Source organism: Talpa occidentalis, unplaced genomic scaffold (genome assembly GCF_014898055.3).
Source record: "Talpa occidentalis isolate TD23 unplaced genomic scaffold, MPIMG_talOcc4v2.1 talOcc4.7, whole genome shotgun sequence".
In the NCBI taxonomy this organism is placed as follows: Eukaryota; Metazoa; Chordata; class Mammalia; order Eulipotyphla; family Talpidae; genus Talpa; species Talpa occidentalis.
In genome coordinates, this window is record NW_023605083.1 from 1,312,289 (window position 1) to 1,334,249 (window position 21,961).

Sequence of the window (21,961 nt, forward strand, 5' to 3'; positions counted from 1 at the left end):
AGGGTCAGAGAGGACGCCCTGGATTGCACGCCGGGAGAGCCGTGCCGGCCTGCGGGCAGCTGGAAGCCTGGCCTCCTGGGCTGCTTGCCCCGGGCATTCCCTCCACGTGGCCAGGCCTGACCAAGCAGTCCGCTGGCGCCAGGGCGGGGCTGGGTGGGCACAGCCCAGGGAGAACGGTCACTCACCTCTCATTCTCCGTCACAGCACCCGTGGACAAGGCGAGGCTGGGGGGGTCACATGGCAGCCGGGCCTACCGCCCAGAGGCTGGGGCTGCAGGGCCCCACGCGGCGGTCAGTTTAGCCACAGCAAGGGGACACGGGGGCTGCATCTTGCCAGAGGGAACCGCAGGCCGCCCTGACCTTGTTTCACTTCCTATTGGTCGTCACTTTTGAATGTCCCTTCTGGACACGGTCTGTGGGGAAGTCGCCGAAACGGGGTGCTTGAGAAACAAGATCCGCACTCCCGGGGCTACGGCTGGGTGCTGGGCGCTGGGCGGGCCCGCGCTGCGAGTGGCCGGCATCTGGTGGCCCCGCGCCCAAGGGTGTCTGGGCTGGGCGTGGCCTCTGCTGGGCAGACGTGGGCAACCAGCCTCCGGGCGCTGCTCAGTGTCCCCGGAGATGGCCGTGTCTGCCCAGCTCGCCCTTCCCACCACCGTGAAGGTTGGTCAGCGACCAGCCGGTCGGGGCTTCCCTGGGCTCCTCCTCCTGGAGACGCGGGGCCTGGCGGGTCACGGGAGGATGGGGGCCGCCCGCCTCGACGGCCAGGTTCTGTGGAAGGAGAGCACCGCGGGCCCAGCGTGTGAGCACGCGCCAGCTCGGGCCTGCACGTCCGGCTCGGCTCCGGTCACCGGGATGCCCAGGACGGGGGCGGGGGGATGGAAGGCGGAGCCATGTGTGTGGCCCGAGCCTCAGCCCTGCCTCCCGACGGCAGGGAGCCGGCGCCCAGAGGCCAGCCCGGGGCTCCCGCGCAGCCACCTCCGTCCCCCAGTGCGTCCCCGGGGTGGCGTGTGCCCAGGGTCACCACGAGGCCCTCGGCAGGGCAAGTTTAAGCATTCAATCCACTGCAACGAGTGGACGTTGGGGGGCCGCTCCAAGCAGAGGGGATCGCGTGCGCCCTGTCGCGGCCCCACCGCCCCTGCACCGCAGAAGACGGCGCGTGACCCCGACCCGTCTCGCCACGGCCGGCGAGCGGCAGCAGCTGGTCCGCAACTGAGCCAGGGCCACGCGTGCCGGCCCCGCAGCTGGGGTGTGGGTTCCCGCCCTCGCGCCCGACTGGCCTGTCCACACACACCCAGCTGAGCCTCCACGCACACCCCCGGCACCCGCCCCCCGTGTCTCTCCAGCACAGACCAGTGGCCGCTGGGGGGCTGCCTCCGCCCGGAGCTAAGATGGTAAGACCAGGAGTGGGGAGCAGAGCTCTCCGGGGGTGCTGCCTGCCGTGCCGTCAGCTGCCGCGCCGCGAGTCTGAGGGGTGATTATCTCCTGAGAGGGAAAGTCCAGTCAGGCTGACGCAGACCATCTCGCGCGAGCGGTCCTCGGGCTGCGGTCCTGGCGGCTTCTCCGGGGCCTCCTCTCGGGGAAGTCGGGGAGGCCGAGGCCAGTCTTCCCGGCCTGTGCCCTGTGCCCCGCCGCCGGCTGGCCTCCGGGCAGGCCAGGGTGGTTCTCTTCCCTGGCCCTGGCCCTTGCTCTCGAGGGCCCTGAGCCCCAGGGGCCGTTCTGTAGCAGGAAGGGCCCTGGAAGGTGGGGTGCCTGGGGCCAGGCGGGGGTGGGGTGGGGAGAGGGAGCCCTGGTGACGGGGGGGGGGGGGGGGGGCTGCATTTTGCCAGAGAGAAACCTTGCAGGGCCGGGAGGCCGCGGCTATGGAGAACCACCCCTGGAGCTGGCCTCCGGCCCGGCCCGACCACACCCACTGCTCTCCTCCCTGGGGGCGGGGGGCAGCTGGGGCACCATCCTCACACGGGCCACCATAGAGCATCGGCACCTGCTCCCCATCCTCGTCACCGCCCGGCCTCACCAGCCACTTCCGCACGGTTCAGAGCCTGCGCAGATGCCCACGCACGCCGGGCTGAGCTGGCGCTGATCTGGGGGTGGCTGCGGGGGTCGGGGGACTCTCAGGTGTGCTGGGCAGCCCAGCGAGCCTCCTGCATGGAGGGGCGTGAGGCCAGCACTGGGCCTTGGCACAACGCCAGCGGGTCCCCTAACGGGGCCGGGCAGGCAGCCCCTGGCCCGGCGCAGGCCCACGCGTCCCCCACTCCCCGTCACGTCAAAGTCCGGCTCATTCCGGACATGCGGTCAGGAAGGGAGGAGACGCCTTCCACCTGCACACCCTCAGCCCCCAGACAGGCCTTGGGGATTGTCTGGGGAAAGAGCGGGGCCGGGCCTGGGCTGCCCTGAAGCCGCAGCGGGCAGACCCTTGGCGCAGACCCTTGGGGCCGGGAGGTCCCTGGGCAGGGCACGCGCTGGCCCAGGCCACGGAGTGGCCGGCAGAAAGGAGCGGCCTGCCCTGCCTCTTGAAAAAAATACTTTCCTTGTGCTGACCACAAGCTGAGGTGACCTCAGCAGAGGCAACTTAGAAAATTCAGGGGCTGGGGCTGCGCGCGCCGGGGAGGGAGCCGTGCTCGGGGGCGGCGGGGGGGGGCCTGCCTGGCGGAAGGGGCCTCTGGACTGTCTCCTCCCTCCGCTGGCGCAACCAGAGGGCCTGTGGGAAGTGGGCGTCCCTGCGGGAGTGGGGAGGCCATCGCTGTGGCGGCTCCTGCTCCCCCAGAGAGCAAAGTTACCATTGCCACAATTTATCGTTAATATAAGAGTGGCGGTACTATGAAAGTACTTTAGTCCCTCTTCCCCTGTGTGCTGGACTGGACAGTCAATGACGGGTAAGATCAGAAAAGATTTCTCACGACCTAAGACAGGCGCAGTCCCCAAGGGGATTTTAATGGTTCCCACCTTTTACCTATGGAAAATAACTGATGGAAAACAAGTCTGGGAAATGTTGAGACACAACCAAGGCATGGTGTTAATCATTAATAGTCTAGGTCTTGTGCTGAAGAAATTCAATTATGGTGAGAGAAACTGGTTCTATGACTTCTCGCAAGTGTGTAACCAAGTAGAACTATAGGAATAATAAATAGTACTAGAAAGAATAAAAATATGATGTTAAAGATATGACAAAAATGTATAATCAAAGTAAGAAATCATAATGTTAAAGAAAGCCTCCACTGGGGGTGTTACGATGAGTTCTTGATTCCTTGATAAATAATCACAATATGTTATGTTATTCATGTTTCACTGCATTTACGATAAATCTGACGTATGATTAACCACATACTGTGAAAAACATATTGAGGTAATGACTTTGGAAATGTATAAAAAGAGAAGGCTGATTCCAATAAAGCGCACTCAGATTTTCACTCTCCCTTGAGTGTGTCCGTGTGTCATTTCTTTCGTCCCTCGCCCGAATTCCTTCGACCACCTTCTGCTCGTTCTCACTCAACCCCTGAGATTGTCTCAATCTCCCGCCGCCGCTGGGCTGGTCCGCGGCACATCGCCCAGGCTCAGCTTCCCCTGCCCTGCCCGAGCGGACGCGCTGCAGTCACAGAACACAGGCCATGAAGCTGGGGGCCGTCGCTGTAGCCCTGGGGCCTGCTGGCCAGCTGCTCCTGGGCCTGTGTGTCCACACTCTGGCCGCCCAGTCTGCTGACACCTGTCCAGGTGAGACGCCCGAGTGTTCTGCCCCACGGAGCGCCCGGCGGCCCGCGTCACAGCCGTGCGTTACCCGCAGGCGGCGGGCACCTGGCCGGGCGGGAGGGTGGGGGTGCGGGGGCCCGTCTAGGGCTGACCGAGAGCCAGGCCCCGTCGGGCTCTGTCTGTGCCGGGGAGAGCTGGGTGCCTTTGCCGCCTGGCCCCCCACCGGCTCCGCGAGGGCCTGGGTCCCCTAGCCGGGGCTCCCGTCCCACTCGGGGGCTCGACGGTGCAGAGTCCGGCGCCACGGCGAGCCGGGTGCAGGCACAGGGCTCTGAAGACAGCGAGGGGCCTGGGGGCAGGCGGGGGGGCCGGGTCGGGCCACCCGGGCCAGCGCGCTCGGAGGGGCAGCCGGAGCTGTGAGCCCGAGGGGAGGCCGCGGCCTGGGTGGTCCTGCGGGGCTGGGCGGAGGGGACACCAGCCCCGCGGCCCGCGCCTCCCCGAGAGCCCACGAGGCCTGAATTTTCTCAGTTGTCTCTGCTGAGGTCACCTCAGTTTGTGGTCAGCACAAGGAAAGTATTTTTTCAAGAAGCAGGGCAGGCCGCTCCTTTCTGCCGGCCACTCGGTGGCCTGGGCCAGCGCGTGCCCTGCCCAGGGACCTCCTGGCCCCTAGTCGGGTGAGGGGCCCTAACCAGACCCCCAGGGCCGACCCCCGGGGCACCTGGAAGTCTACGTGACCTGCTCAAACCCTCCCTCAGCCCCGCCCGCCCCAGGGCACAGGCGCCCCGAGGGCTGAGTGACCCCCAGGACGAGCGGCCCTGGAGCCCGGGCCACCTCCCACCCCATGCCCGGGGGCAGCCTCTTCCCAGCGGCCCTCAGCCGAGAGAGGTGCTGCTGGCCGCAGCACTGCCCCGTCCTGGTGCCCACGGGCTCTGTCTCCCCAGAGGTGAAGGTGCTGGGCGTGGAGGGCACCAACAAGCTGGCCATTCTGCGGGGCTGCCCTGGAGCTGCAGGGCCCAAGGGAGAGGCGGGAGCCACTGGAGCACAAGGTGGGTGCCTGTGCGGGCAGGCGGCTGAGCTCCGCTCTTCTCGGGGGTCCCTACAGCCCCCGGGCTTGTCCCCGGGGCTCCTCACAGCCCCGCCCAGGTCAGGGAGGGAGGCCTTCTCTGGGCTTGGCACGACCGAGCTGGCCCTGCGGACCACGGCCGGTGGGCCTGGAGGCCACGGCCACTGTGTCTCTCTGCAGCTGGGTCAGACCTGCACGGAGGCCGTGGGGGCGCCCCGCCAGGCTCCTCCATCCGGCACAGGCCGTGCCCAGGGCCGGCCCCCGCGGGGCCCGGGGCTGACCCCCAGAGGCTGCTCTCGCTGAGCCCGCGCGGGTACGGACCCTGGCCCGCCCTGTGAGGGTCAGCCGGGACCCCGCTGTGCCCGCCTGGGCTCGGGGTCCTGACCCGTCTGCACCCCTGGCGCCACGTCAGCTGTCCCCCCAGGCCGGGTCCCGGGGACGGCACTCCTGGGGTCGCTGAGCGGCGCGGGGAGGGACAGGCTGGGCCGCGGGCAGAGCGGGGCTGCGTGGGGCTGCTCCTCCCACCAGGATTCTTTGGAATTTGCAGGAGAACGAGGTTCCCCTGGCGCCCCAGGGATGGCAGGACCCCCTGGGCCTAAAGGTAACCACCTGGCACAGCCCGTGGCCGCCGAGCCAGCCTGGGTCTGTGGAGACAGGGTCCCGCACAGGCCACGCAGAGCTAGAGACGGGAGGGAGATGGGGGATGAGGGACCGGCCAGGGCTTCCGATTTGTCTCCAGAGTTCCTGACCCCACGGAGTCTGCGCCCTGGTCAGGGGCTCTCCTCACCTGGGGAAGGTGGGGGGCCCCTCCCGGAGAGCCTGGCACCTAAGCCCTTCCCTAAGGAGCAGTGCCTGGGCCTGAGGCTCCACCAGGGGAACCCGGACCCTCCCACCAGCCCCTCGGGGCGCGGGCCCTGGCTGCCCCGGGACCACCTGGACGCCCCCTGACCCGCTGTCTCTCCCGCAGGGGGCCGAGGGGAGGATGGTGCGCCTGGAGAGAGAGGTGAGCCCGGCCTCCTGGGATGGGGGCACCCTGCAGGCTTTGGGGGGTCTCTCGGGGCCTCGGGCAGCCCACCCCCGCCCAGGGGAGGAACCCGACTGGTGTGCGAGTCCCGCAGGGGCGGAGCCTCTCAGCCGGCGGGTCCCAGGCTGGACGCCGGGCCTGGGCCGTGACCCCGGGGCTGGCCAGGCAGGCCGTGGCGTCAACGTGGCCAATTTACTTACTTTTCCTGATTGATGCTCTAAAGACGCGTCGATCAGAAGAGGCCGAGCTCGCGAGGTCGAGGACAGGTCCGTCCGCGAGGGAAGCCCAGGCGGGCCCCACCCGAGCAGGGCCGCGGGGGGCCGGCAGAGGCAGAGCCCCATGGGCCGGCACAGGGGCCGCCACTCGCCCCGCCAGGGGAGGCCGCCGGGGCCGTCTGCGCGTTGCCGAGAGGGCGGGCGCCGGCGCCCGGGTTGTGACGCGAGTCCTCCGTCCGCACCCACAGGACCGCCTGGGCCCCCAGGACCGCCTGGGCCCCCAGGAGCGCCTGGGTTTGCTCCGTCGTGCGCCACAGGTGACTGACCGCCGCGGGAGGGTGGCCCAGAAGGCCCCCGTGACTCGCCACCAGACCCGGGACCCGGCCGCTCTCACCCTCGGCGCCTTTTCGGACACCACAACGTCCTCTAGGCCGGCGCCCGAGGCTGAGTGGGTCCTGGGGTGGCAGCAGCAGGTGGACAGGGCAGGGCTTCACAGTGGTGGCCGGGGCAGCTTGCCTGGCCAGACCCGGGGCCCCCCCTCCCTCCTGGCTCCCCGCCCCTCCGCCCCAGACTGCCCGGGGCGCCGGCCCTGAGGTCCACTTCCGGCCCCTTTCCCAGGTCCTCGCTCCTGCAAGGAGCTGCGTGCCAAGGGGCACTCTCTGAGCGGCTGGTACACCATCTACCTGCCCGACTGCCGGCCCCTGGCCGTGCTGTGCGACATGGACACGGACGGCGGGGGCTGGGCCGTGAGTGTGCAGAGCTGGGTGGGGCGGCGGGGCCTGAGGGGGGACGCCATGGCTGAGAACCAACCCTCGGCCTCAGGCGCCCCTCCCTGAGGCCCGGAGCGCCAGGGCAGGCGCGTGGCGGGGCCCCTCAGGGGTCCTGGGGTGAACCGCCCCTCTCAGCCGAGTGGCTCTGGCCACTGCCCTCCCTCGCGGAGCCTGCGTTTCCTCGTGCCCGCCGGGTCCACGCTGGCCCTGGGTCGGGGCGAGGGTCTTGGCCGCCTCAGGCGGCCCCGCGTGGCCCTGGCTGGCTGGCCGAGCTCGGCCCACCCTCCTCCCGCCCGCCGACCCTCCAGGTCTTCCAGCGACGGCGCGACGGCTCCGTGGACTTCTACCGGGACTGGGCGGCCTACAAGGGGGGCTTCGGCTCGCAGCTGGGGGAGTTCTGGCTCGGCAACGACAACCTCCACGCCCTCACCGCCCAGGGTAGGCGCCGCGGCCGAGACCGCCCCTGGCCGGCGACAGGAAGACCCTGCGGCAGGAGGCCTGGGACCCCAGGATGGCGGGAGGCCCCTGGGCCAGGGCCCCTCCCGCAGCTGCTGGCCTCTGGCCCCGAGGGAGGGGGGCCGAGCCGCTCTGCCCGCCCCCGCCCCGTATTTAATAGCTGGGCTTCTGGGTCCAAGGTGGCCCCTTTGCCTCCCCGCCCCCACTGTGTCAGATGCCTGGCGGGCGCCGGCTGCAGAGGTCATGCCCTCCCTCTGGGCCAGTGCCCCAGGAGCCCGCTGGCCCCCCTCTGTCAGGGCTGGGTTAACGGCGGGGCTTTCCTCCCACAGGAGCCAGCGAGCTGCGGGTGGACCTGGTGGACTTCAAGGGCAAACACCAGTTTGCCCGCTACGGGTCGTTCCGGGTGCTGAGCGAGGCTGAGCAGTACAAGCTGGTCCTGGGGGCCTTCCTGGGGGGCAGTGCAGGTGCGGGCTGTGGGCGCAGGGGTGGGGTGGGGAGCGGAGCACGCGCTCGGCCAGCTGTGGCCAGCTGTGTCTCCCGGTGACCCGGGCAGGCCCGGCCAGTCCTGCTTCTGTCAGCGCCGATGCACGTCCGGCCTCTGCCGCGGGCACCCAGCTGGTGGGGGCCCAGGTCGGCCGCCCGCCCCCTCAGACACCTGCTGGGGCAGGTCCCCGGAGCGGAGCTCTGGTGGCCAAGCTCTGCAGCAAGGACTTGCCGGCCACGGGTCTGGGCGTCCCTGGGGAGCCCCAGCACGCATCGTCAGGAGGGGCCAGGACGGGGGCCCTGAGCTGGGAGCAGAGCTGCAGCCAGCCGGCCCTCGGGGCCAGGGCCGTGGGCGTGTGGCCTTTGTGCCCTCTGCCCGCCTCTGCCGCCCAGGGAGGGCCCGGAAGGGCAGCTGCCCAGGCAGGATTGCAGCCGGGTTGCAGCTTCCTGCCAGGCGGCTGGGTGCGGCCGCAGGAGTGGCCCGGCGGAGGGCTGAGCTGGACCTGCAGAGAAGCCCCAGGGTGGGGTGGGGTGGGGTGGGGGAGAGGCCTGGATCTGGGAGGGCACCACAGGGGAGAAGTGGTCCAGGGGGAGGTCGCTGACCCCGGTGGCGAGAGGCCGCGCTGGCGGGGGGCGGGGGCCGAGTCTGCGCCAGCAGGTGCCGTGTCCCCCCTCCCCGCCCGGCCACCCCCACGGCCATGGCTCTCCGCGGCCAGAGCGTGGGCGGCGCTGGACACGGCTCGGGGCCGAATGGCCAGCACCCACTTCCCTCCGAGCAGGCGACTCCATGGAGTGGCACAGGGACCGGCCCTTCTCCACCAAGGACCGCGACCACGACGACATCGGTTCCAACTGCGCCGAGGTGTACAAGGGGGCCTGGTGGTACTCGGGCTGCCACACGGCCAACCTCAACGGCCGCTACCTGGGCGGCGCCCACAAGAGCTACGCCGACGGCATCAACTGGAGCACCGGCCGAGGCTACAAGTACAGCTACAAGGTGTCGGAGATGAAGCTGCGGCCCACCTAGCGCCGCCCCGCGCCCCGCCCTGCCCTCCACCAGCCCGCCCGCGCCCCTGGGCCACCCTGGGCCCTCCTGTACCAGCCGCTGGTACAGGAAAGAACGATGATGCTTTCTCGAGCGCTGGCTCCCGTGGTTCCTTGCGCCCTGACCCGCGCAGATCAGGAGCGTTGGTGCGCCCGGTGCAGACAAAGTCAGCAGTGGCCAAGGAGGCCAGCACTGTCCACAGCCGCCAGCCCCTTCCCACCGCTGCCCGCTGGGCACGGGCCCAGACCATCCTCAGACACGGGGGCAGCCGTCAGAAGCCGTCTCTGGGCACGGTGATGGCCACGGGAGGCTTTGGGCCAGCGGGTGACCCCCCCATCCCGCTGAGAGGCCGTGAGGGGCGCTGCTTCCTGTGTCCGTCCCGGGGCTTCCCGAGGAGCCCAGCCCTGGGCCCCCCTCACAGCACCAGCCCCACTCCGGGGACTGGGTGCAGGCCCGAAGGCGTGAGCGGAGCCCCCCGGAGAGGGCGGGCATCTCCCAGCGCTCGGGCCAGGGAGGGGCTTCGCAGAGGGACGTTAACGGGAGACCCGCTGCTCCCAGGGAGGGTCACAGCAACCGGCGTGGGCTTCCTGCCGCCCCAGCGTCTGAACGCCCCGGTGCGCTGGGCCAGTCCTCCGGAGCCCCGAGGAGCGTCTGTGTTCCGGCCTTTTGCAGCCTCTGCAGTCCCTGGCATCCTTGTCTGGGGTCCCACTCCCACCCCAAAGCTCATGAGCGCCCCGGCCGCGTCTCCCCCGAGCCCGGCAGCAGGCCCTGCACTCACAGCCCTGGCGGCCGGTGGGCGGCCCCCGCGGTCCAGGCGCTCTGCCCCTACCCCTCGTTTAATTGCACCCACGCCGTCAGCAGTTCTGGGGGGCAGCCTCTCCGGCGGGGTCATAGCGCTCTGCCCCAGGGAGAGGTGTCCGTGCGCCCCTGACCGGCAGGGTGGGGCGAGGGTGCCCCCCCACACACTGCAGGCTAGGTCGGGACGGGCAGCCTCGGGCCGGGAATGCCTGAAGTTTCCCAAGCAGGGGGGATGGGAGTGCCCCGAAACCCTGGAGTCACGGTGACAGCGATGCGCTCTCCCGAGTGACTGGCTCAGCCTGGGCAGTCAGCTCCCGGCCAGTCACCTGCTCACTTGACACCCCGACTCTCCGCCAGCATCATCAGGGACCCCCATGGCGCAGGCCCGCCCAGGGTGGGGCTCTGGGGCCCGGGCGGGCCCCCGCGGCTGTGCTGGCCCGAGCTCAGTCAGGCTCCGGGGCCGTGGCATGCGGGGCCAGGGGTCGTGCCAGCTGCAGGCGGCCGCCAGAGGTCCTGGGAGCCGGGCCCGCCAGAGCCCTGGGTCTCGGCAACTCCTGCAGGTGCTGGGGCTGGTTCCAGAGCCGCGGGCCCGGCCCAGAGGGTGCTCTGGCCTCTCCCGTCCCGTTTGTTTTGGAGACGGTGTGTCCTTGACGCCCGTCAGCAGCCCCCAGAGCCCTTTCCGAGGAGATCGGGGAGCAACTTTGGACTTGGGGGCACAGTGGGCTCCGCCACCCTGAGCACGAGCCCTGCGGAGGAGCCAGGAGGGCGCCTCTGCGGCCCTGCCCAGGCGACCGGAGGGTCAGGACGGGTCTCCGGCCCGGGAGCCTGGCTCACCCGGGTGCCTGTCCGCACGGCAGCTCGTGGGGCCGCCGCAGCCTGTTTCCGGCTCGCGCGCTGGGTGACCTACACCGCCACCCCGGCGACAACCTGGACACCCTCTTCTCGTGGCCCGCGCCGGACTCCCGGAGGGTCCTATTTGCTGCTTTGGGACAGATGGACGTTGCGGATGGCCCCTGGCTCTCGTGGCTCCTGGCCGGGGCTTCTGCCACGTACCGGGTGGGCGGGTGGGGCCTCCAACCTCGAGGAACCAGATCATTGACCCCCGCCCCATATGGCCCTAGGCCGAGTCCTCAGCCGTGGTGACGATCATGTGGAGAGGCAGAGATCGTGGGCGGCGAAGCCGCTCACAGCCGGAGGCTTTAGGCCGAGGCTGGGGACGCCTGTCCCACTCCCTCCCCTGCCCGCTCTGCCCAGGCCTCCCTTCTAGGCAAGGTCTGGCCACCATCCTCCCACCCGCCCTTGCCTGTGGCCCAGGCGTGGCCCATGGGGCCGGGGCTGAGGGTCAAGGCCACCGGCCTGTGGGAAACCAGACCCTCCCGTGCCTGCCCTCCCTAGACCCGCCCTTCGTGCTTGTCACTGTCTCCAGGCCCCCCACACCCCTCATCTCTGGAGCAGCCAGTCTGGACACGGGGCCCTGCACCCCCAGGCTGAGCCGCTCACTCTGGAGAAAGTGTCATGTCACTGTGACTTGAGGGTTTGGGAAAACTCCCTTCCCTCCCCGTTTGGGAATGTTTAGGCATTTCCCACCCCCAAGGCTGGGGGTCCCGGCCTCCAGTCCAACTGTCTCTGCCTGTGGGCCGCTCCGTGAGGCCCCCTTCTCTCCTGCCTTCCATCTCTTCTCTGTTCTCACTCCAGGCAGTCTCCACCTGAGGCTTTAGAACACAAAACTCAGAACCCAAGGCACAGGCATGTTCTGACGTGTGCAGAGAGGAGCATGGCTGTCTCCTCCCTTGCTCTACACACTATATCTTCATTAATGCAACCTAACACAGATCCATGTCAGCACCACGTTCAACTAGACCCAACTGAAGTCATCCAGCGGGTCCCCTTCAAGCCTCTTTTTGTCAGTTGCGCTTGAGGCACGGATCCCAGGAGGACAGGCAGCCTGTGGTGGGAGGCACCAGAGGCCATTGGGGCTGGTGGGCTGGTCAAGAACGGGAAGCCTGTGGCAGGGTGGGCCCGTCCAGCCTCCAAAGGCCAGCTTATTTGGAGGGTGGGGCGATGCTCCCTAGGTCGGGGAGGGAAGCAGATGTCCTAGCGGCCTTTAGGGTGAGAGCAGTGGCCTGATTGCCGCCCTGACCCACAGACCACATCCCAGGCAAGAGGACAGACCATGGACGGGCAGGGCCCCGCTCCCATGGGGTCCATGCACCACAGAGCCAGCCCACACGGCACAGCCCTGACCCCAGGGTGGAACAGCTGACCCAGCCCAGGTGCCAGGGCCGGAAGCCTCCCAGATTGAGGAACCCCAGGACGGAAGTCCAGGCCCGACCCAACAGCCCTGGGGCCAGGCCTTGGGGGGGGGGGTTGCTGGGGAGGTGGGGCGGAGAGCACAGTGTGGAGACAGAACCCAGGAGAGGGGGCCCGGCCCAGCATGGACAGAGCCCCCGGAGGAGCCGGGAGGGCCAGAGAGGTTCAGGAAGGGGGGACAGCCACAGGTGATCTCAGCCCCCTCCTGGGGGGCTCTGGCCAGGGCCAGGGCAGGCCCCACAGCTCCCAGGTGTCTCCAGGGCCAGCTGGTCCTCGGAGCCCAGGGATGCCCAGCCGGTCACACCCCCCAGCCCATGTGCACACGCGTGTGCCCGCACGAGCACGAGTAACAGCATGTTCACCGTCGCGGGGCGGCCACGCCTGCTGTCCAGAGCCTCCCTGCGTGTCTCTAAGTGCTTTTTTTTTTTTTAAGATTTATTTATTTATTTATTTACACAAGCACTGGGCACAGTCAGAAGCGCGGGCGGGCGAGAAAATCCACCAGAGCCAGAGCGGGGAGCAGAGCAGGCAGAAGGACCGAAGGACACTGCTGAGGGGAGCAGCGGGCGGCAGGAGAGGTCTGCGCGCCATGTGGGACCCTCCTCCGGGGGCCGGGGAGCAGCCGGGGATCGAACCAGCGCTGCAGAGGCTGCGGGCAGCTTCGCAACCCAGCGCTCAACCGCTGTGCCCCCGGGGAGGCCCCTCTAAGTGCTTTTGATTTCAGCTTGATCAAGCTGCAAAAGCAGGAGTCTCCAGGCGTCACGGTCATGGTCCCATAAGACGTTCATCGACATGACTTTTTCGCTCTTGACCCAGCTCTCGAGTACGCAGGCTCCGCTCCCAGCCGCTTCCTCGGGGGGCCTCGGCTCATCTTCCACACAGTGTTGGGGACGCCCGGCCGGCCCTCTGGAAAGCGCCCTGGGGTTCACCGTTTCACTTTCGGCTTCCAGGATGATGACGTGGCCCCTCGGAAGTGATTTCTCAAGGGAGTTTCTCAAGATTCGATTTCACAAGCGCGATCAGCCCGGCACAGCTGCTCCGGAAGGGGAGGGACACGTGCCGGGGCGGGGGAGGGGTGTCCCGCCAGCGACATGGACAGGCCCGGCAGGAGGCCGGTCTCCCAGAGGCCCCGGCAGGCCCCCATCTTGACCTCAGCCGACTCTCGGGGGGACGTGGAAGGGGCAAGGCCCTCCCGCCCTGGGTAGCGAGCTCCGCCTTTGGCATCAGAGGGTTCTGTCCTGGGGCGGGTGGGGTCCCGGTGGGGCCCGGGCACAGACTCAGAAATGAGCGGTGTTAGCTGACCGGGAGGGGCAGGACGTCCAGTGCCCAGGGCAGGTGATGATGAAGCAGGGGGCCGTCGGGTGGGGCGCCGCGGCTCGCTCTGGCTCCCAGGGCTGCCTGCCACGCTCTGCAGCTCGGCCGAGGGGACAGCCTGCCTGCAGGTTTGTAGCCGGGACACTGCAGACACACCCAGGGCGACGCGGGCCTCGGGGCCAGCCAGCCCAGCACTGCCCTCCAGACGGCGAGAAGGCCAGGGCCTCCCGTGGAAGCCCAGCCCGCATGTTCGCCGCGGTTCGGCCTGCTTCTGAGAAGTCAAGACTCGCCTTGGGCCCCTAGCGTGGGGAGGTGCCAGGAAGGGGACCCCAGACTCACAAACCAAGAGGCAAGGGGTTGCCACCTCAGACCCTTCTAGAGTCTCTGCAGATGGCAAGGCAGCCAGGTAAGGGCTCAGCGCTGGCCACGGATGGGCAGGCAGAGGGCAGGGCCCAGTGCCAGTGCAGGTGCCGCTCTCCTCCTTCCAGGGGCCTCGCCTGCAGGGCTGGGCGGAAGGGACGTCCTCCCTGGCCACGTGCTATGGGCTCCCTGGGCGCTGTCCCAGGGCACTCAGGACAGCCGCATGGCTGGCTGGCTTCATCGTGGTGTCCCTGGGTGGGGATCCCGCATACGAGCCCCTCCAGCCAGACTCAGAGGAGGTCTGGGTGCCCCTGGGAGCCCAGGCACATGGTGAGGGGGTGAGGGAGCTGGGAAGCCCCTCGAACTCCAAGTGCCGACCCCCCAGGACAGCAGAACAGCCCCTCCCCTGGCCCCGGCGGAAGGGAAGGCTCAACCAGTCCTGGGGAGGGCTCTGGGGAAGGATGCGTGGGGCGGGTGTGCAGGGCCTCGCTCAGGGGACCCCATGCAGGGCCCAGGAGCCCATGTCGCCTTCCCCGAAGCTCAGGGCCCCCGAGTTCTTGCCCTGAGGTGTGAGCGTCACTGTAACCCCTGGCCGCCGGCTCTTCCGTCCTGGCCGGGCCCGTCCAATCTGCAGGGCAGTGCGGAGGGCGCCGGCCTCCCGACCACCCAGACCAGCCCCCGTGTGCCCTGTGTCCCCGCCTCCCCGCCGCTCTCTCCACTCCCCTCGGCACTGGAGGGGGCGCCCGGCCCACCGTGGCTTCCCGAGCCACGTCTCCGGCCTCCTGGAGCCAGGGAGCCTGGCCTGCCGCTGACAACACTGCGTCTGGGGCCCGTGGGGCGCTCGATCAGGCCCGGCAGCCCCGCTGTCCGTCCCACCCCTGGGGCCTGGGAGTAAAAGGCCCTGGGGGGAGGACGGGGCCGGGAGCCGGGGTCCAGCCAGCCCGGGACGCTGACGCCAGGGGGACGGGAGGCCCCACGCTGTTGGACGCCCGAGGCTGTGGACACAGCACAAGTGACCCCGGGCCCGGCTTCCCAGCCACCGTCGCCGACAGCTGCTGCGGTCTGGTCCTCGGCGACACGCAGACACGGCCACGCCGAGGAAGACGCCGGTCGCCTCTGCTCGCGGGGAGCAGGGCGCGCGATCCAGTGAGAAGCGCCGCGACGGCTCCTGGCAGCGGATCTGAGATCTCCCGGAACAGCCTTCCGTGGGCAGCTCAGCGGTGCCAGCTCGCGTGCCAGCTCGCGTGCCAGCTTCGGGGCCTGCTGGTGTCGCCGGCGTCGCGCTCGCGAGCCCGCCCCGGCCTCTTCCCGCTGGCTGCTCCCTTTCTCGCGTGTCCACGCTTGTGCAAGACAGGTGTTAGGAGGGAGAAATAAAATTACGCCAAAAGAACTTCTGCAAATATAAGAAGCAATTTTATTGCAATACACCGTAGGTACGTGGTTGGGGGAAGGGACACTTTGGACTTCGATGCAAATTAAACAGCTTTGAAGGGAACCGGAGGGAGAAAACGATAGCAAAACAGGCGGGCGGGCGGGGTGGGCGAGAAGTCCAAACAGAATCACATGACCTAGACGCGGGGCGCTGGCCGGGAGAGGCGCGGAAGTCGCTGGGCCTGCGCTCCCCCGCCCCGGGCGCCAGACTCTCCAAGTCAGATCTTCCTCTGGCAAGAGCAAGACTCGATAGGCATGGTGGTTGGTGGTCGGGAGAGGCTGGCGGGCGCTCCCGTCCCCGGGGCCGCGTCGGGCCGGGCCAGGCGGCCCCGAGGGTGTGCAGGGCGGAAGGCACGGGCAGGCGACAGCAGCTTTTCACAGTAAGCTCGGTCCGTGCCCACAGGGTGGCCTCTCTGGCCTCGAGGGTGTTCGCAGGCGGGGCCTCGACGGCTCTGGGGGAGGGGCCCGCTGGCCGCCTGGGGGGACTCACAGTACATTGCACATTCCCCGCCTGCCCAGGTCATGGCGGGCCCGGCACGCGGCGCGGGGCCCACGGCACCTTCCACTCAGTTCTCGGAACAAACACAGGAATTAGCACCACAAACGTTCGGCAAAGGGTACGGTCTGCCGTCCTCACGCCACGCTCAGCCGGGATGGGCCTTTGTAGTGTGTGTGCGTGCATGCGTGCATGTGTGCACGTGTGTGCACGTGTGTTTCCAAAGCGCAGCCGTGCCGCGTCCCCCTGGTGTCAGACCTCGGGACGCTCACTTATCCCTGCGTCCTTGGCCAAAACTCGGATCTGGGGGGCAGAGCCAGGCTCGAGCAAGGTGGGAGCATGAGGCACGGCCGGGCACCCCCAGGGCTGCCTTCAAGGAGATCTTAAAACAGATAGCACCACAAAAGGGAAGGGGACGGGGAAGCACCGGTTTTCATTAACATCTACGGAAAATGTGGCTGCCCTGCCCGGGCCCTCCCACCAGGCTCTGCAGGAAGAAGGGAAAAAGCAAGCAATTAAAATTAATTTAACCCTGCGCTGGAATCCAAGTGCACGCAGAAAGGCAAGGTACGAAATTCTTTGTTTCCTCCCCACTGAAACAAAATCCAGAGCTGCTGGGCGCCCGCTTTCTGGAAGGCGGCAGGAGTTCTCGCTGCCCTGGGCAATGGCCAGGTCAGCACGTGCTCTTGGGGGGGCATTTCTCACCGGAGTCGGGGTGCATCCCGGAACGGACGCCCGCCGTCCCCCACCGTCCCGGGGGCGAGGCTGGGCTCACCTGCCCGCTTGAGAGGCGTGGACTGGACACGTAGGACAACACAACACGAGTATCGACTGAACACTCACAGAAACGAGAGCACCTTGATCCTTCGAGAGGCCCGTGCAGAGGGCGTCCGGCCCGTGACGGCTGCTGAGCCCGGAGGCTCTGGCGGGCGGTGACCTTCACGAGGCTGGCCTCGAGCGTTGTGAAGGTCGGGGAGACGCACATCTTCAAGTCAAATTAAAACAAGGTGGTTTCCGATGCTGCGCCCGCCCGCCGGGCCTCTCCCTGAGCACCGGGGGCAGCGGGCAGGCAGCGTGCGGAGGGGCTGCCCCGAGGAGGGGGGTGTCGACCACCGGGCTGGAGGCGGCGCTGGGGTCTAGGTCATGTGATTCGGCTCTGGGGTGGGGCACACGCTGGCTCTTCCCTTCACTCTCTCTGGGTTTGGGGTCCGGCACGGCCTGGGGCCGGGGCGCAGACGAGGTCAGGGGAGGGGCGAGGGCCTTCACTGTCCAGGACCCCCGCAGACGTGCTGAGGTCACGAGGTTGCTCTGGGGCCGGGGCTGGCTCCTAGCCCAGGAAGCAAGCCGGCCCCACTTCGAATCCGAACTTCTGGGATGCCTCGCCGAAGTCGTTGAACATGATGTCCACGATGGGGACCTGCTCCACCCGGGGGGTGTCGATCTCCAGGACGGTCTTCTGGTAGCCCTTCTTGGTCTGCAGCGGAAGAGGGCGCCGGTGAGGGGGCTCCGGGAGCCACGGCCACTCACGCTGGCTGGAGACACTGAGGCAGGCGGGCGGGGGGCTGGGGGAGGGGGCGGCAGAGGGGCTCGCCCGGGACCACCGCCCATAGCTGTCCAGGGGCGCACCCCAGGGAGCCCACCAGAGCAGCTGTGGGGTTCAGGGTCCCATACGTGCACATCCTGGCCGCCTCGGTCAAGCATAGTGACCTGCGTGGAGGCTCCAAAGACACCCCTCTCCTGGAGGCCCTGGCAGGCTCACCCCGCCCTGCTCTCTCACGGCCGCTGCGGGTGCTCCTGGCACCTCAGGAGTGCAGGCCAGGGGTGCTGGCTCCCTCTGCGAGGCACAGGATGCCCCTCCTTCCCCCACTGGCTCATCACGAAGAGCCACCTGGCCCCAAAGGCCGAGAAGCTCTGGCCTGGCCAGGTCCCGGCCACTTAAGGGAGCAGACCCGGGGGTGACTGGTGGGAACTGCGGCCCCTGGTGCCTCTGCGCCGTGGATTTAAGACACTGCCAGTGGGCAGGCTCCGAGGGCAGCGCTGCTGGGGGCTGGCAGCAAGGAATGAGTAGGGGAAGGGCTTGAAGACAAGCAGGCGGAGAGCCTGGCCCTCCCCCCACGAGCCCATGGAGGGCGCGTCAGAGCGATGGCTCCTCCGAGGGCCCCTCATGAGGCACGTTTTCCAGGGACTGCCCCTTGCCTCCGGAAGGCCAGCCCACCCGGGGAGTGAGCAGCCCACGGGCGTGCTTCCCTGTGCCGTGGACGCCGGCAGCTCCAAGGCAGACGCGGGCACCGGCTCCAGGCCCGGCCGCTCCTCCGGCCCCCTGCTCATGCCCTTCGCGGCTCCCAGGCCGCTCCTGCTCGGGCCCAAGGGCCCAAACAGCCCGAGACATTTTCCTCCTGGCTCCTTGCCGAGCGGACCTCTCGGCCGGCCAGCGTGCGGCGGGCTCTCTCGTCCGCACGCAGGAGGCAGAGGTGAGCTTGCTGCTCACGACCTACTGGGTGCTACTGGGAGCAGGTGCGGGATAGACCTGGACGCCGGATGACCGGGCCGGTGCTCCCGGAAACATCCCGGGACCCAGGCCTCTGACCTCGCAGAGGCCAGTCTCTGCACTGCCGCGTCCACGGAGTGGCCCTCGCGGCCCCAGAGGGGTGCAGGCAGCAGCCTCGCCCAGGCTCCCTGAGCTCAGTGGAACCCGGGCGTGGCTGGGGCGGCTGGCTCAGATCCCGGGCAGGGGCAGGGCACAGTGAAGACCAGGGCCGGGTGGTTTTGACCCGGGGGCCTGAGCCCGCTCTCTGTGGCTCCATTGGCACAGCTGCCCACCCGGGGTAGCACCACCTGTGGCTCCTGTGCACCAGTCCGCCCCGCAGAGCCACCAGGCCGCCCCAACCGTGGAGGGCGCACCCTCCCCACACGCTGGCGGTGGCCGGGCCGGGCCTCCTCCAGGCCGGGGTCCCCATGCTGAGCCAGCCCAGCACTCCAGGCAGAGGCCGCGGGGCGGTGGAGGGCTGGGCTGGACCTGGGGAACTCACCGCGCAGCCGTCCACCAGGGCGCGGATGTAGGGGCTGTTGTCGTGGGACATCTCCTCGTCGTTGGAGCCCAGGAAGCGGATGGCCTTGTCATAGCCGCCCGTGGTGGCGTCCTGCCAGGCCACCGACTGGTAGCAGTTGTAGGTGATGTTCTGCTGGGCAGAGGCGCTGAGCAGCCGCAGGAAGGTCATCTGCACCACGCCCACGGGGCTGCCCTCGGCGTCCACGTAGGAGAGCTGTGGGGACAGGGCGCTCAGCGTGGGGGTGGAGCCCGGTCCCTGGAGCCTGTGCATGCCGAGGCCCACCTGCAGGGAGGGCAGCCTCGCAGCTGCCGCTCTCCTGGGGGCCCCGGCCTCATGTCCTCTGGCCATGTCCTCATGTCCTTTCCTGGCTGCCCCTCTCATCCTGCGGGCTCATTTCACATGCCTCCTCTTCCAGGAAGCCCACCGGGAAAGTGCCCTCATCTACCCAGGCCTGGCTGAGAGTCTCCTGCCTGCCAGCCCAGGCTGCCGGCCCCACCCCTGCTGCAGCCTGGTCTCAGGCCCCCGTGAGCACCGTGGCAGGGCCTGCGTGGACATCCCTGTCATGGGGGCTGGATTATGCTAACAAACACAAACTGTCCGCTGAGCAGTGGGGCAGGCCCACCTGACCTGTGAGACAGCGAGGTCACCCCAGGCAGGAAGCCTCCCAGGGGCCAGGCCGTGTTGCCAAGGGCCAGAGGGCTGGGGTGACCGATGCCCTCCTGGTCAGCATCGGCTGGGCCGTTCCTGCCACTTCTCAGGTGAGCAACCAGGAGACAGAGGGGCCTTCTTGTGGCCTGGGGCTCGGCCTGGCCCGCTTCGGGGGCAGCCTGGCCTGGCTGTGACAGGGCCCTCAATGCAAGGTCCCTTACTGTCCCACAGCAAACCCTGGGCAGTGGGGCGGGGCTCACCAAGTGTCCACACCAGGCCCTTCAGCTGATGCAGGGCACCCAGGGGCTCAGGTTGTTCTGCACCTCTTGGCAAACACCCTCTTGCTGACCCCTCAATGTGGCAGCCCCCAAAGGCCCTCTCCTCTCGGTCAGACACCCATTGGCCTGGGGGACCGCTGTGTGTCCGGGAAACGGAGCAGACCGACATAGGGCCTGAGACCGGCCTTCTACCTGCCCAGCCCGTCCCCAAAAGCCGCGCTGGCACAAGAATTGCCGCTGCCCGCTCTGGGTGCTGCAGGCGGGGGGGGCGGGTCCTGCGCCTCGGCCCGGTGGGCGGACCGGGCGGCTCCTGCGGAGGAAGGGGGTACCCACCGGCTGTGTCGGGCGCTCCTCTGGAGGGAGGTGACTGACTCGAGGAAGGAAGCATGCGCAGGGAGAGGCCAGCGGGTGGCGCTGGACACAGAAGGACCTGAGGCCGGCCCGGGGGGTCCAGAGCAAGGGTAGGGGACCCAGAACCCTGGGGAGACCCTGGTCCCCGAGAGGAAGGGTCCCTGAGGCTATCTTCATGTGGTCTGCTGGGCAGAGCCTATTTCTTCCAGAGGGACTGCCACCCCCGCCCCGTCCCTCCACGCTTCATCAAGGGCAGGACCCAACGAGTGGGAGTGTCCGTCCGAGGCAAGAGGCCGCCTGCCCCACAGCACCCCACCCAGGCCGGCCAACCCAGACAGGACAGTGGGAGGGGGCGGCTGGAGGGTCTCCCAGCCTTTCTCAGTGAGGTGCACAGGCTTGGGGCGGGCCTGTGGCCACTGTCCTCCTGGCCACGCCTGTCCACTCAGCCCGAGCACCCGCCCAGGCCCCTCCCTCAAGGGGGCCCTCAGGTCCTTCTGTGTGCCAGCGCGCTTTCCGGGAGGGAGCGGGAAGAGGCCAGGGCGAGGGCAGACAGCAGGAGGCAGAGGCGAGGGGCCCACGTCCAGCCTCCAAAGTCAGGGCCCAGGTGGGTGCAGCCTTCGGCAAGCTGGGAGAGTGGGTGCTTGGGGTCGAGGGCAGGGAGGGCGTGAGGTGTTAACGCAGCTGCCAAGCCTCAAGGTAAAGCTCGGCCTCGGGTGTGGCAGGGCCAGGGCGGCAGGCACATGGCTGGGGACCGGCGGCCGGTACCGGGGGTCACGAGCCCAGAGCCGGTGCAGCCAGGAGGGACGGCCCTCCCTGGGCCACAGAGGACAAGTAGAGCTGACGAGGGGAGTCGGGGTTTGGGGCCGCACGCAGGGGCCAGCCTGCTCCATCTGGGAAGATCGCACAGGGCGGCTCCTCGCCCGGGGACGCTGGGGACAGCAGTCCACACTGGCGCTGTGGCGTAGGCTCTCGGGCTGACCGGCCTCAGGGACACCCTACTTCCCTCTCGCCGGGGAGACCAAGCTCCTCTGGGATGGGTGTGGCAGGACCAGCGCGGTGGGAGAGGCCGGGACCCGGCCTGGGCACTCCCCGCGGCCTTGGCCCTGTGAGCCTGCGGGGCGGGGAGACTGGGGTCCTGGAGGAGGCGGGAGGGCGAGTGGCCTGGGTTCCGGTCCGCCTGACCGCCTGCTAGGCCCTGGCGCCCGCTGTGGCTCCAGGCGCCCTGGATGCCGTCCGGAGTGCCCGGCGGGTGTGGGTGCGGGCGGGCGCTGGGCGCGGCCCGAGCAATGGGGCCGGCGCTGACAGGCGTTAGTCATGCAGAGCTGAGCGGCCGCGCGGCCGGCGGGCCGCGCCACTTACCAGGGCCCCTCGCTTGTACTGGCTATACCAGGTGGAGGGCCGCTCTTTGGGCCAGCGGGCCATCTTACTCTGCAAGATAGGAACGGGCGGGCTGAGGGCGCCGCGGGGGCCCCGGGCGCCTTACCAGTTTACCACGCTTGAATTCACTGAACCAGGAGCCCGGGGTCTCTTTGGGCCAGGAAGTGATTCTGGCCTAGACACGGCGCAGGCGGGAGAGGGAGAGAAACAGAGACAAGGGTTACTGCCCCTGCCCCGGACGCCGTCCCGCCAGCTCGCCCCGCCGCCCGCTCCCCCACCCTGCCCCGGAGGGACGCCGCCACGCCAGCGCGCCCCGCCCGCCCGCTCCCCAACCCTGCTCCGGAGGCCCAGCCCGCACAGGTCAGCCTCGGGCAGAAGCCGCCACCACCGTGAAGAACCGCAGCTGGAGCGGCCGGCAGGTCCCAGAGGGTCTGGGTGATGCTGAGGGTGACGCTGGGGGTGGCGGGGAGCAGGGAAGGGGGTGAGGGGGCGTCCTCTCACCTGACCCTGACTGCTCTGGGGGGGTGTGTGTGTGGGGTGCCCTCCTGGGGACAAGTGGCCCGGGGGGTGCCCCCTGGGAGCACCAGGAGAGCCTAGGGTGTCGCAGCAGCAGACTCGTCAAACGAAGGTGCTGCTGCCCCCTGGGAGGGGGACCCCCTTGGCGTCTGCTCTCTGCAGGGCCCAGGCTGCAGGCCCAGGACGGCCTAGCTCAGAGTAAGCTGTGGAGTGAGTGGGGGTGAGGGGGACGAGCGGGGGGTGAGCGGGGTGCCTGTCGCTGGGCCTGCGAGTCCCCCGCTCCGAGCGCAGAAGCC

At 68.8% G+C, this 21,961-nt stretch overlaps 2 protein-coding genes across 2 annotated transcripts in view; one reads left to right on the forward strand and one right to left on the reverse strand.

Moving 5' to 3' along the window:
* Positions 1–3,407: 3,407 nt before the first annotated feature.
* On the forward strand, positions 3,408–8,718 carry LOC119232313 (ficolin-1-like). The gene is made up of 9 exons (XM_037494303.2): positions 3,408–3,707; positions 4,622–4,726; positions 5,291–5,344; positions 5,711–5,746; positions 6,267–6,299; positions 6,601–6,728; positions 7,061–7,190; positions 7,538–7,672; positions 8,471–8,718. The coding sequence occupies exons 1-9, from the start codon at positions 3,605–3,607 to the stop codon at positions 8,716–8,718; spliced, it is 972 nt and encodes a 323-aa protein (XP_037350200.1). The 5' UTR covers positions 3,408–3,604.
* Positions 8,719–14,888: 6,170 nt separating this feature from the next.
* Positions 14,889–21,961, reverse strand: part of COL5A1 (collagen type V alpha 1 chain) — an 80,491-nt gene continuing 73,418 nt past the window's right edge. The window contains 3 exon segments of the mRNA XM_037494723.2: positions 14,889–16,919; positions 18,475–18,708; positions 21,132–21,200. Coding sequence (XP_037350620.1) covers positions 16,773–16,919; positions 18,475–18,708; positions 21,132–21,200 — 450 coding nt within the window. The 3' untranslated portion in view covers positions 14,889–16,772.